Source organism: Hyposmocoma kahamanoa, unplaced genomic scaffold, assembly GCF_003589595.1.
Source record: "Hyposmocoma kahamanoa isolate Upper Pololo Valley unplaced genomic scaffold, ASM358959v1 65, whole genome shotgun sequence".
NCBI lineage: Eukaryota > Metazoa > Arthropoda > Insecta > Lepidoptera > Cosmopterigidae > Hyposmocoma > Hyposmocoma kahamanoa.
Window position 1 is genome coordinate 2995186 of NW_020653853.1, and position 15442 is coordinate 3010627.

Genomic DNA, 15442 nt, shown 5'->3' on the forward strand with positions numbered 1-15442 from the left:
AGCAATGGAATACACTACAGATACCTCTGATTCCCGAAAACAGCAAACTAAGGCTAATGCGTAGTTATTTTTTATACAAACGTGTCTTTCTTAACATCCGATGAGATTGTGGCCAAACGTGTGTCTGTTTTTCATTAAAAATGTCACTGTGTTCGTGATAAGTTTGTGCACGTATGCAAAACATCTTATTGATAAATAACTTATTAGCAGTAGACCTCCATATGAAAGAGTTCGTCCAGGGAAGTGCCTTATACATTACAATTTCAAGTGTAATTTGCTTACGTATGAAATAATAATCTTAGTAAAGAATACTAAAAAACCGACCTCAAAAGTTCGTGGAATTACATCCGTTTCTCAAGTGCGCGAAACCGGATTCATCCCCTAGTTTGCCACCCTTAGAGGTGGAATATTTTCTTTAAATTTAAATGGAACCGATACCTTTCCAACAAAAAAAGAATCATAAAAATCGATTCACAACGAGTATCGCGTAACATGCATACAAAAAAAAAAACAGTCGAATTGAGAATCTCATTCCTTTTTTGAAGTCGGTTAAAAAGACGGTTTGACTTTGACTGTATTTCTTGCGTCAAGCAGTAATGTGAGCATTACTGAGTCATGTTTTTCACTTGTCAACTTATGTCTCGAGGTGGCGGGTGCACTGGCAGTGCCTCTCAGATCTTCGCGATTTAAAGCACTTAGTGGCACTGCAACTGTCATGGCTAGGCGTGTCGCCTATCACCAGGCCCACGACTTGTTCTTTCCCTCGCTAGATATAAATTATAATCCCCCTATTTTCTTCCCCACAGGACGTCTGACATGCGTCCAGGTGCTGAACATCATGGTACTGCTGGGGTTCATGCTGAACTACTCTCTACGTGTCAACCTGACTATCGCCATTGTGGAGATGATCTACGATGAAAATGACAACGTTACAGCCCTTAATCACAATATTACAGACAGTCTCAATGTTACAGAGGTTAGTGTAATGCAATATCGTCGGAAATTAGAGAACTACCTTCGATACAAATAGTAAGTCACCACTTGTGCCTAAGCCAACTATTCGTCGAGACCAATTCAATGAGCCCAAACACGATAATTCTGCTGCAATTAGTTGAGGGGTGGGTACACTGTCCTAGTTGCAGCATCAGATTCATCCAGATACTGCAAGGCCACGTAAGAAGCATTGGTAAAAGGCGCGTATCTGTAGTCTGCACTAAATTAAACTTTATAGGAGAGGGATTTAACGTTATCAGTGTTATTACTCTGTTATTCCAATGTCTACGATTTGCAGATTAGATTCACACTAGTTCGCACTAAGCGCTTTGCTTTCTCCTTTCAGATGCGTAGGGCAAAGGAATGGAATCTGTGTTGGTAACACCGAAAACCGAATTATAACGAAACATTTGTTCTTTCAGGACATGTTGAATGTTTATCGCAAATACACCATTAGGTTCGGTTAGGTTAGGTTAAGTTAGGTTTAAAAGAAAACACATTTTCCTCTCAAAATTACTTTCTAGGTTATGAAATTTCGACCAAACGTTATTTCTGGAAAATGTCATTTCGTACTACTGATAGGTAACTGTAATGTACTGATACTGATACTGTGTTTCCCGAAAACAATTTGGGCTATTCAAGGCTAGAGTGATAGGTATTTTTAGGCAAACGCGTACCTTCGTCGGTCACATCGTCCCTTGTCATCATGTGAGATTGTGGCCTAGCGTGTGTCTATTCTATTATTTATAAAAGAAGATTCCCGTAAATCACGCTAATTTGTTGGCCACGACATTTTGGCCACTAAATTACCGAAATGGAAACTCATAACCCAATGCTAGTTACGCGTAATTGCACTATCTCCGATTATTATTGTAATGTCATCGGATTTTCATAGAATACCTATATTGAAATAAATACTTATTCATTTTATGACTGAGATCCTTAGACGAACTTGCAAAACAGCTGACGATCTTTAAACAGCTGAACAGGTGGTCATCAAACATACCTAGAACCATTCTGATTAAATTAGCTGAAGGTTCATAAAAAACGGCTTTGAGAGCAGACCATTCGTTTTCACAAACAGATACGCAGACAAAGGTTTCAAACTAACTTCGCTCTTTTTGCGTCGGGGGTTAAAAATTTGCCGCTCCACTAACGCGTTTGTGCACTGCCTCTTCGTATTCGTTCCGAGGGGTCTAGTCTCGATCGCCGTCTGACATCCGTCTGAAACAATTGCTGCCAAATAAGCAATACTTGACCAAATGAAAAGACGCGTGATGCGAATGTCGCTTGTGCACTAAATCCGATTCGAGATTCGAGAAAATACAATTATCGCTTGTGACCTAGAGATAAAATGATCCCTGTGACATTCCAGACTGTAATTTCTCGGACGTAGTGCACAAACGCTGTTACTCGTAAAACTGGAAGTAGACTTGCTGATGGATTATTTTTTCTTAGGAAAGTATGATTGGAACCATACTGTAAGCAAGCTACGTTACGTAATTTTTACCTATATTTGTAGATAAAAAATTATATGTATATTTCTCCATAGAAAAAGTAAACTATTTTTTATTTCTGAAGCATAAGAACAAAAGCTGTCCGGAATGTCATCATATTTCAACAGTTTGTTTAAAAACGATGACATTCCTGGCAGTGCCACATTAGGTCGAAGCTGATAATTCATGGTCTTAGAAATAGTTTGTGGAATATCGAGACGATTTTTTTTGCATTTTTTTTTGATAAATAATGATATTCCTCACAACTTTAATGCTCTGGCCACAGAGGCTCGTAGCGCGAAGCGTTCCGGGCGCGGGATTTTTTGTAATGTACGAGCTTATATGAACATGCCACATTAAAACGTGCCGCAGACGTTTCGACGCACTCAACGACGTTAGACGGAATAAATAACAGCTTTATTTATTGTCATTATTAAATATAGGAAACCGAAGTGTAACCTAACAACACATTATTCGTTCTATTGTGACACGCATTTCCTCCCACAACGATTTATAATGCAAGATAGAAATTTACATACATACATTAATACGAACAACATACATTTATGACTAAGTCATTGTTCAAAGTCCTTGAAAGATCAACAGAAAGGATAGCTTAGGCTATCCTATAGCTATATATATATATATATATATATATAGTGCATTATAAATTGTACCCTCAAGAATAAAGTGAATAACAAAATTATGCTCTATACGTGAATTGTAGTATCTCACGATTTATATCGCCCTGGTACAGTCAAGAGCACGTGAAGCTTGACACTTTGTACCGTTGTTATCGTAAGCGGCATAGCTTATAGCTTGACTTCATTTCACATGGCATAGGTATGGTGATGTAAAGATTTGAAGTTTTTAGGGATAATAATTTAAGAACAAATAATAGACAAAGTAAAGAGCATTAGATAATTATGTTATTAAGTTACTAGAATAATACACAATAAATAAAAAAATAACAACAAAAAGTCAACAACAAAGCATAAAATAAACTGCAACGAAGCGAAATTTGAATAATTACTCCAAAAACGTTATGCAAAACTCATAACAAAAGAGAGTCGATTTCTTTACAGAGTGTATGCACTCGTATTGAAGCGAGATATATAATAGCTGATTCGATTTATCGATTCTATGGCGTAAGACTCTATGGAAAAATATTCCCTTTTACGCATCAAGTAGTTGGGGGATTTTATTTTTATCTTTATCATTTCTGTTTCTATCTATTTAATATGCTGTAATTTTTACTTAAAATTACTACTCCAACAAAATATTGTTTGTTTTTGGCATATTATAACAAATTTATTATTTCTTTTTGTAAGCTGTGCCTCTACCACGAGTTTATTGTGAAAGAAATGAAGGTGACAACTGAAGTTTGGTTTGACAAATATTCCCGCATACCTTCAAACATGTTTGCCAAACACGTCGTCAATCTAGATTTCCATCAAACACATCGAACACGTACATTATTTGATAAACGCATTAAACACGACTACATACGGTCAAAAAGTTGTGACAAACACGTTAAATTTGACAAATTATTTAATCGTTTACGGGTCACTTAAGATTCATTACGAAATACCCTTTTTTAACCGACTTCAAAAAGGAGGATGTTATATCTTCGGCTGTATGGATGTTTTATGTATGTTTTCCGATTTCATGAATTGTGGACTGATTTTGAAAATTCTTTTTTTGTTTGAAAGGGTGCACTCGTGGTGATATCATTGTCACCAGTCAGAATCTGAGGAGGACATCCATGGAAATCGAGGAAAATCCTCAAATTTTATAGGCATGTCAGTGTACTTACCGAATTCTCCGTCAATTGTGGATCGATTTTGTTTTTTTTGTTGAATTCTTTTTTGAACCTATATTATCGAGATGGTCTTGACGATACTGTTCCGGGTTCCTTTCGGCTATCATAAATTAATATATTCCGCAAATAAAAGTCGACTTTTCACTTGAAACAACAACATGTAATCAACAATTCACCGTCACCATGACAACCAGAAAAAAATATAAAATGTATTGTCACCAAGAAGTCGGAATCTGATGACGGGATCCCATGGAAATCGGAAAAAGGAAACTTTTGAGTCGGTTTTTTTTCAATAAAATAGTTACAATTGTTTAGATATTTTGTTTCGTTCCTGGATATTATTAAATTTTATTATTGAAGACGAAAGATAATAATTATGTAGAAATTCGCACAGATGTATTACGACGCTGTTTCTAATATTCTAAGATCTATATTAGATTGAATTACATCACACTTTAGGACTACTTGTTAAATAACTAAAGAGCTACAGACCTATATAAATAAACTTGACGCGAGGACGATGTTTGGGTTTGATTTTGTATTGTATCGTGCATCTACTGATATATTTGATCGAAGTGTATTTTAGTTTGGTTTTAAAGTTACAAAACAATACAAAGTATGTAAACCATTGCAAAAAAATATCATTGCAAACTAATTGTTCTATTTTCAGTACCTCGTTCTGTTAATATTTATTCAGCTAGTTTTCCTCATGTTATTCTACTGTGACAAATTTTTCTGATGTGATGTCACCTTGTTCCACGAACCAACGTCCAGTTGACTTACTTGTTGTTGTTTTTGTTGTAATTTTAAGTAACCATAGTTAAGTCTTTGGTATTTACAGAGATTTGATAAGGCATTTGTACCTATATTTACTTTCAATGGACACATAAAAGAGTATATAAATACCTCTCTCAGAAATCTCAGAATAATTAAGACTAAAAGGCAAGAAATCGGAACTAAATACTTAAGTATGTTTTTACTTACAATCACTTTTATACAAAACCGTAGTAAAGTAAGTGCGGAATTTCTGGAGGAGGAATTAGCCACTCTCCTCCTGCGGATATGGGACACTGAGGGAAACTATTTTAAATATTGTAGATAGGATATTTGGCTTCATGAACACAATATTTTTAAAAGTCGTACCATGTTACTTAATAGGAGTTAATACTTATAATTCTGCAGCCGTTAGTTGAAGGGCGCTTGTGACAAAAACACAAAATCGGGAAAATAACGCATAAAGAAATGAAATTTAAAAATCTCTTCCTTTGCGGTAACTTCATACCATTCACAAAGGAAACAATGAAACTGGTAACAGATCGGCCTTTTATTACTGATCACGGCAGTATACATACCATTTTTTGTTTTAAGTAATTTCACATGCGCCCATTCAACTAACGGCGACGGAATTCACCCTTTCGATTGGCATTGTAAAAGTACAGAATTTTTTTCACATTAGGTCGATTCGATACCCTGATGAGGCACGCAACTTTTAAAAAATCGTATAATGTAGTATTATTTAAATAAATCACTACAACTGTAGCGCTTTCTCATACAAGAATAGGCTTCATCATCCCTGTCCTGACTAACCGTCGGAACTATTATTCGGGAATCACTGCATTTATGTTGTGCTATTAGTGTTGTTAAAAAGACGTAGCGCGTTCGCTTCCGCTTGGACCGCCGCGCCAATGAGAAACTCACCACGTCGATTTTGGTCTCTTTACAAGGACATATAGCTTTTTCTAATCGACTTGATTCAGTGTTGATAAATGTGTTAACCACTTTTTCCCGGCAGTGCATTTTCAATTCAACACTTACCTGACATGCAGCTCGTGTCGAATTCGTTGTAACTATGTTCATACGTAAAAACGATAAACATACGACGATTACTGGAGAATGTCCGTTTTCGGAAGTCGACTAAGCATACGTCTTAATGCCAACACAAACCGGCGTACGGTCAGGGAGACCAAAGAAAAGCGCACACTATGAGATATCCCTATACCGCGAGCATCCGCCAGCGTACCGCAGAGCCGCTATAATGCCGCTGTATCCGCCGACATGCCACCGGTTGCTCAGATTTGGTTTCGTTCAACTAGCAACTATGCAGTCGAAAACTCTCCGACACATACCGGTGGATTTCGTCGATTTCGTCGCATGCTGGTGGATTCAGTTGCATGCCGGTGGATTTCGTCGTATCGCGCGTCGTGTCGCGCCTCCCGCCGCGGTATCCTCTAGCGTGCTTGTCAATGAGAGAAATGAGCTGTGATGTTTCGAGGAAGGTCTCAGAGCAATAACATTTTTACCTAATTCCAGTTCAAATAGTATAAAATAACATTGATAATTTTAATGTCCTCTGTCTTCCCGTCTGTCGATTTGCGCTTGCTCTAACACTTTTCGACAAAAATGGCAGATACTTTACTGTTAGTGAAGAAAGGAGATACACACCAAAGTCTTGCACCGTTCAAACAAAGTAATATCTATAAAGATAAAAAATTAACAGTAAACCTTGGTTACAGCACCCAGAGCACATTCAACAAACCCGCTACCACTGGAACACGAAAGAGAAGAACCTGCTTCTGGGTTGCTTCTTTTGGGGATACGTGCTCACAGAATTACCAGGCGGGCGACTGGCAGAGGTTATTGGAGCCAGGTAAGTGTATTTTTAACAATCAAGATTGACTAGCTCATGACCCAGCGATGGTAACTTCATTCCATCAGTAGACGTTGTATTGTTTGGCTCGATGAAAACCATAAAGAAAATATGATGCCATGATCTACCAGAGATTAACTACCGTTAATACAATCCTGTATCGGTCCACTATTACTACATAATAAATAGTAACTACTCTCGAACTCACGCAACCGTATCGCGACTTATTTTTATCATCATCATCCTCATATAAGCCGGAAGACGTCCATTGCTGAACATAGCTCAAAGGATTAGCAAGTTGAAGTGGCAATGGGCAGGGCATAGCTCGTAGAACTGACGGCCGTTGGGGCAGAAAGGTTGGAAACCACGAACCGGAAGGGTTCACTGGGACGGCTTCCTACTATCTAGAGGGAAGCCGTCCATCCAGATGGACGGATGACCTTGTTAGGGCGGTGTCCGACCGGCTAGTCTGGAAATGTTTGAGGAAGGTGTTTCAGCAGTGGATTTGTTTTGTTGTGATGTAATTGTAATAATAACTATGTGCCAGCCAACCACACCATTTACGTGGTCTCAAGGAATTGTCTGTACTATGAGTGCCAGAGGATATTATTATCTTGAAGGCGAGAGCGACATAAAGCTCGAGATCTCTGTGAAGATCCCTATAGAACATTGAGACGAGAATCTATTTGGAAAAGTTTATTTTCCACATTGGTCCTACTGAGACCTCAAAGGCGGAAACTGTTAGTACGCCTGCTTGCGGGCGTGAGTGTGTTTATGTTCCACAGGTGCTGCTCAGTGTTGCTTTTTCTGGGGTGGTAAGGTGGTAGGGTATGGAGTTGTAACCCTAAGATCAGGCTCAATGATAATCCTTGAAGGAAGTTTTTGCTTTGAAGCGGGGTTGTCCATCATGACTTCATGATTCGCCAACCCGTTCTTGCTTAGACAAAGTCTCAGTTGTTTTGCTGTTTATATTGTGAATGAGGCATATTCCTACGCTTTGAAAACTGCCATATGACCACAATTGCAAATAATTGCTATTGGTTATTGTATACAGTGCGTACTTACTCGTATTTTACAATAGGCATTAATAGTCCAAACAAATTGTGACATTTATGGGTAAACTGCTCTTGCGCATCGGAAACTAAACAAGCGCTTAGGGATGACAGACCGTGCTTTAATCGATTGCATTATTATTAGTGCAGTTGTAACATCATAAGTATATCGCAGCGAAATGATCAATTAGAAATATTGATGTTCCAATTTATGAAACCAGAAATAAAATAAGTCCTTTCGTCAAATTTCTGATTTAATCATTTCGTCTTGTCATAAAAATGATCGTGTCAAATAAATTTAGCTTTATATTATAGCCGTGTCAGCGTTTTCGTGATCCTTACCGCCAAAGAATTGAATTATGTTTAAAATTAATACACTAAATCATAAACAATCCAACAAGCTTTAATTCGATTCGTTTTATTTATTAAGCTGTCATGTTTCCGTTAAAAAAAATCGTATCTCGTTTACCATCTATATAACAAAGATTTAAAACGTATTTGTAAGAGTGGGCATGCTTGTGAATAAATCAAATAAATTTCGATTTTCGATTGTAGCTGGCGTGCATGTCTAAAAAAAATATTGCGTTTCGTTACAGTATCAGGTCGGTCGGTCATTGGACCGTAAAATAAAAAGTGAGTAATTAAAATAAAAATGTTCCGATTTGTTGAATTCAGTGTCTGAAATATGATCTGGGCGGTTTTTCTGAGTCATGAACAATTTCAACAGGTTTTTAGGCTTGTACGCTTTATAAAAGGTAAACCTTATTTGTCTCCTGACTTTAATTACATAAATTTAAGGTCGAAAATACTTTTCCAAGATAATTAAAAGAATTACTATAGGTAGATTACTTCCTTTGGTTTTTATTTACAAGTTACAACGGATGCGCATAATCTGGGGATATAAAAAAATGCGCAAAAACCAATTTTACTTAAAATAGATTTAGAAGTTGGAAAAACCATTTTTTGCGCAGGAAAAACCATCTTTTAACTATATTTCAAGGTTACCTTATTAGTTTTGCAAAAAATACTAATGTATCAAATGGGCGGTTTTTAGTATAAACTTTTTGTGTGTGAAATGTGGGATACCTACATGTTTTTGTTGTTTTTTATTTATTTTTTATTTTAACAAAAGGGTGAGCTGATGGCTTGTAACTCGTATAAGCTAAGTAGTATGGTTGAGTTTATACGCTTTGCTCTTCTCGAAAGATCACCTCGGTGATTTCAGATTCGATTGGTGCCGGGCTGAGGCACTCCCCAACGGCGCATTCGCCGGAGTTGATTTTGTAGCTCTGGAACTCATAATACAAGGAAATCCCAAGTTAGAGACCAGGTTTTGGTAAATGGGACTTTGGGGCTTGGGACTTTTCAATTTGTGGCACTGCAATTGCTTTGGACAGGCGTCTCGCTTACCACCAGAGATGTGGTTGTCTGGCACATTATTATTAAGACGAGATATAATGCGAAAGCAATTTGATTAAAGACCAATTTTCGTATCAGTCAATTGGTATAATGATCTAGTTTGACTAACACGATTGAACAAGGATATAGTAATAAAAACAACTTTTTAATTTAGGCATGTTTTGCAATAAGTTAGATTGTACACAACTAATCGATTGACGTAGTACTCTTGCCAATGCTCCACGAAGCTTTCCAGAATTCTTAATAGAAAGGTCGGGGATGTCAACAAGCCGTATTGAGTGACACTTTTGGTCCTTGCCATCGATTTGAACTGATTTATTAATCTTGTTACTCGACTGTCTTGATTGCTATGAGTACCTCTGTGTCTAATAGACAAATACATTATTATTTTCTAAACTGCAAGCTTCGGAAGTATTCGAGACTCACGAAAGTTCACGATTGTATTGTCATTCTTATTTGACATTTTAAAGTTCTTAGCAGTTCGGTACTACAAGTAAAAGTTTGCTCGGTCATTTAGACCCAATTTTAAAAGATTTAGGTTAATATTCGGTTAAGGCTAGGCAGTGACATTCTAAAATTGAATTGTAAAAATGTTTTCTGGGACACTTGCATTTAAACGTTCCTAACTAATCGATTCAATGTTTACCTTAAATGTTTAGATGCAAGGTTAATATTCAAAGTGACATTTTAGAGATTCGAGTCACCGGAGGAGAAGCTGGAAAAACTGTTGCTAAATAACGGTGTTACAAAAAATATACGATACACATAAGGACATTGTCTTGAGAATGTGCTAATGTGTTACACGATAGGATGTACTTTATCAGATCATATAATATTTTGAAAACAGGCTAAAATAAACGTTTAAAACGAATTATTTAAGAATAAAATATCTAACTTTGTATGTAATTTTTATATGAAGATATTTATCTTTAGGTACTACAGAGACCCTGGTAAATTTTGGATTTCAACTGAAGCCCTGTTAGTTAGAAATTCACATTTGTCCCAAAATTTGCAAATTGGTCAGCGATATAACGAAACGCCGTGTTGCCCGTTGCCCCGCCAGTCACCATCGGGCGCTTGTCGACGTCGGATCTGATCAAATTTTCTTCGCCTGTTCTTATGTTTAATTCACATTAATTTACTAATATAAAGTTTAATTCGCGTTAAAGAATTTCTCAATAATTATGATTTTTATATCGTATGTTTCCGTGAAACCTCGAAGCTTGGACTTTAGAAAACAGTATTGTCTCGAAAGGAAGGGAACTACATTAACGTAGTTCTGCAAGTATTACGACGTAGTTAGTGTTCATGTGTGGTTACAATGTTACGTTTTGGTGCTTTGCGTATTTTTGTTTCTAGATTTGAGGTTTTACGTAGTTATCGTGTAATTAAATTGTATAACTGTCATTTGTACTTTTTATTCTATGTACTTCGTGTATTTTAAGGTACATACTATGGTACTTCTAAGGTACATACTAAGGTTTATACTAACATAACTGTAAATTGTGCATTGTGATTAGTTACAAGCCATACGAATATGCAAAATGTGAATGTATACATATCTCACGAAACTTCTTTACTTCTTTAGTTATTAAACAGATAACTTAATGTTCAGTATGTTTGTATGCCTAATGTTCGGCCTAGTGTTGTGTAATTGACCGAAAAATTTCAAATGGTGGAATTTTCCAATGTATTTAAAAAAATACTTTGTTAAAAAATATTGTAGTATGTACATAATAAAGAACTTTTGTTTTTCTTCTGAAAAATGGATATTTTTTCGAAAGAACAATTTTTCTATGACCCAACATTAGTTAGTTTGGCCGCGCATTGAAACATTGTCGTTACGATTAACTTTTATAGAACCTGCGTTATGAATTATCCTAAAATTGGATCAATTTATAATATATTATTATGAATATTGCTGATTTTCAGTCCTCCCCTAGACTATTTCCACGATAAACTATATAAATATTGACGTTGCAGGTTTTAAAAGCTTTAGTATGAATTTATCTTTACTTTAGTTCTCTATCTAGAAGATTTCCTGTCAATCAGGTCCATTGTTATGTACTTACACTGAGTCACGATTTACCTGTTTACACTCGTGTGAATTAAGAGCAACTGAGGACCGAGTACACGACCCTGCGGTACACTTCCATATGGAAGCAAAGTTGCTTCCGGCATATCGCATGAATGATTATGAGGCTATACTTAAATTAATATTAATAATTAAATTGTTTACGACAAACCCTTTATTGTAAAAGGTTATGTGCAAACAATCGCACATTAACACACTGCAGTGTGTGCTATCACTAACAACTTGAGATAATATGTGCACATTCAGGCTCGTATTAATAAATTCATAACTCAATTATTTGGGGAAACAGGTTATTTAGGATTTGATAGAATCCTATAAATGCCAAATAATAGGCATACAAACATACTGAAGACATATTTACTAACATGCATTAAGAGTCGATTTAGACGCAAAGCGTTAGACGCACGATAAACGCGCGTCTAACGCTTCGATTGTTCGAATTTTATGAATAAAATTTATGAATTTATAAAGGCGCGTTGGCCCGGCCTTAGTAACCACCACACTAAACTTAGCGTACCATCTTTTTAAAATTTGCTTTATTATAAATACCACATTTACGTGCACAAATGCATCTAAAAAGCTCGTTACTAATTTAAATGCTGTCACAGTGTTTCTTCCATCAATTCATCTCAAGTACAGGATCTAAATTAGGTTCTTACATAAATTAACTGTTTTCAATATTAATTGAGTGCATGTTAACCCGTCATTCGTTTATTAAGTCCTAAACAATTAAGTACAGGGTCTTGGCAACTTGAGATCATATCGTTCAAGATAATGATGATTATAGTCTATTATTAATACAGAAGAACTTTAGATGCACCTCGAGATTTGAGATAAGTTTCCGATTAAATTAAGTTGAAAATGTCTTGTTGTAAATATGACAGTCTGGATTACTGCATCAGAATCTAAATACATATCTTTGTTTCTTTGTGTCGTGGAAACTGCCAGGTATGATTAACAATGTCACGCACTCCTTTATTACAAAGTTCCATATCTAACGTTTTTTTTTTCCAAAAAAATCCAATTCTTCTAAACTCTAATTGATATATCTTTTTTATTTGTCGGCCGATAGTCTGGAAAAATTGCTACTAATGTGGTTACATTACAGCTACGTGTTGTCATTGTAATTTATAATACAATAAAGAACGTTTCATTTACCCTTTCATCCGTAACCTGGGGTCCACGGATCCCTGATATAGAATTCGATTATGTTCGTGGGGGCCCACTTTAAAAATAAACATCACGCGACTTTTTTATGAAGGGGTCTGCGAAAGTTTTCCTTGAACTCCGAGGGGATCTGTAACTGTAGAATGTTGGTACACATTGTTTGCAAGGTTATCTTCACTATAGCATTATAGTTGTCCTTGCCCACTTTAGGATTACCGGTTATCGGTGTACACCGTGTACACCACACGAATAAGGTCAACTGTGACGTGGGAAGCTAAATAATGGAGAGGCGATACGTACCATTCATACCATACATTCCTATACAGTTGATCAAGCTCGAATTTGTATTGTTAATTTCCTGGAAAATATAAGAGTTCAAACAAAGTTAGTAAAAACAAAATGTAAACCTTGATGTTATCATGCATTTACTCTCAGTATTATTTTAATCGAATATGTTCAATTACTACAAAAAAAATCATCAAGTGGACCTTAATGGAATTAATCGTACTTTTTAATTGAATCAATCACAACATGATTAATTTATTGTTTAATATTGTTGCTGCAATATTGTGCTTGATAGGCTCAGATTGTTTTGAGGTATGATTGATTCCATTATAATTCACTGGGAGTTATTTCTTTTCGATGTAAGTACCGTTCGCGATTTAGAGTTAAATAAATTGTATCGTTCGCGAAAAACGAAGAGCTTGATAAATAATGATTTCTGAGAGACAGTTATTCCAATCCCTAATTTCACAAGGTAGTTTGTTCAAGATCTTGAGGCCATCACAAATTACCATTACACTTTTTCTCTCTATGTAACAGTAATAGCGGAGTTTTAGTGGCAGTACAGCTTCTTGTGAAGCAGTATGTCCAGTAAAGTACTGCCACTATACCTATTTCTGCAGTTAAGCAATAACGTTCCGGTTTTGATGGGTAGGTGCTGGTGAAATTCCAGGCACATGAGGCTACTCAAGTTGAGGCCCAGTGGTTGTGCCCCTCAGGTCTTTGCGATTTAAAGCTTTGAGTGTCACTGCAACTGTTATGGACAGGGTCCCTTGCCATCAGACCCACGACTCCTTTCCTACTAAAGGGGACGCGTGTGAATAGTAAATCAAAGAGAAACGAAAATTTTATACAGAACTAATTATGTATTTACTTAACCCTTTCATTAGTTCTCCAATTTGAAATTATGTGTTTTCACATTTGTTTTCAAGGAATTCCCTAATCGTTCTATCAATAGTATTGCCTGAGGGCGGGGCTCTGATAAGCATGATTGTGTCGCTATCGCAATTGAAGGCCACCTAATATAATCAATGATAAATGTTTATTATCTGCACGTTTTTGTCCTTCACGTCATACGTAACTCATCAGCTTACAACGCATGCACTACTGGACAAGCCTCCCCTTGGGCACGCCAACTCTCCCGATCCTGTGCAGCCCGCATCCAGACGTTGCCGGCTCTTCTCAGGTCGTCCGTACATCTTGCCGCAGGGTGTCCTACACTACGTGTTACTTGACGTTTTTCTCTTCGGTTAATGGTTTACGAAATAAATGCTAAAAAACTCCATTTTTGTTGACGTCGTTAGGATTTTCATAGCAAGTAAATAGTCATCTCAATCGGGTCGTGGGTTCAAATCCGGCTTACACCGCTGAGTTTTCGGAATTTATGTGCGAAATTGAATTTAAAATTTACAATGAGGAAGGAAAACTGAATGAAAACACCGTGAGGAAACCTGCACACTGGACACATTGCAGTTTAATACTGTGTGCCAAATTCTCAATGCGCATTGGGCGCACTTGGGTACTACAGTCCCAAACCTCACTTTGTTAGACGAGGCCTGTTCTCAGTGGGACTATATTATACGCTAACTGTTATTATTATTGGCGTACTGCCTTTGACAATGTAAACCGCTCTCTTCTCTCTGTTCTTTATGGCTTCCTTACTGCTGAGGATCGTGACTTCATCCTGCTAATCATCAGTCTCCAACATACTACAATACAAAAAAAAGTATTGCCGTTAAATCGAATGTGACAAAAACTAGAGAAATGACTTTTAATTCCTACAGCATCAAATAATCATGTGCCAGACAACCACACCAATTGCCAGATCTCAAATTAGTGAATTTCCTGTACTATAAATACCAGAGCAACGGAATTCATTCCGGGGCACTATTCAGAATATCCAGACCGTTGGGCTACTGAGGTCGTCAAAGAACTGTTCGAATATTTTTAATCAATTTATAATTAACATTGCAATAACAGAAACGATGAGATATGCTGCGCTCATTTGTGACTAACGTGTTCATAGGTTTTTGTGCAAATAATTTCAGTTTAAACTTTCAAAATGAAACTAAAACTAAATCGCGTATATTTGTTTTTCCAAATAAACAGAAGTTTTGGGCTCTTTACAGATCGGTTGAGTCAGCAGTGACCATGGAACCAAATCTGTAACATTCGTGAAATCCTAAAAACTCTATTTTATTGTATCGTGTTCTACTTATCTCTATTGTTATTTATCCAACCGTCTTGTACAAATATCTTCATATTTATTTACTTACTTACTCCGCTGGCTCATCGACCCATAGTGGATCGTGGCTTCTGCCCTATCTTGTGCGATCTCCTTCCAGTTTTCGGCGTGCAGGGCACGGAGGTCTTTCTCCATTTCGTCCCGTAGTGGATCTTGGCCTCCGCCCTTTCTCGTGCAATCTCCTCTTAGTTCTTGGCGTGCAGGGCGTGAAGGTCTTTCTCCAC

General features: G+C 36.7%; 1 protein-coding gene across 1 annotated transcript in view; it reads left to right on the top strand.

Moving 5' to 3' along the window:
* Positions 1–15442, top strand: part of LOC113231205 (sialin) — an 87442-nt gene that overhangs the window by 26898 nt on the left and 45102 nt on the right. Inside the window, exons 3-4 of the mRNA XM_026465397.1 lie at positions 807–976; positions 6825–6958. Of these exons, the coding sequence (XP_026321182.1) occupies positions 807–976; positions 6825–6958 (304 nt within the window). The remainder of the gene's footprint in view (positions 1–806; positions 977–6824; positions 6959–15442) is intronic.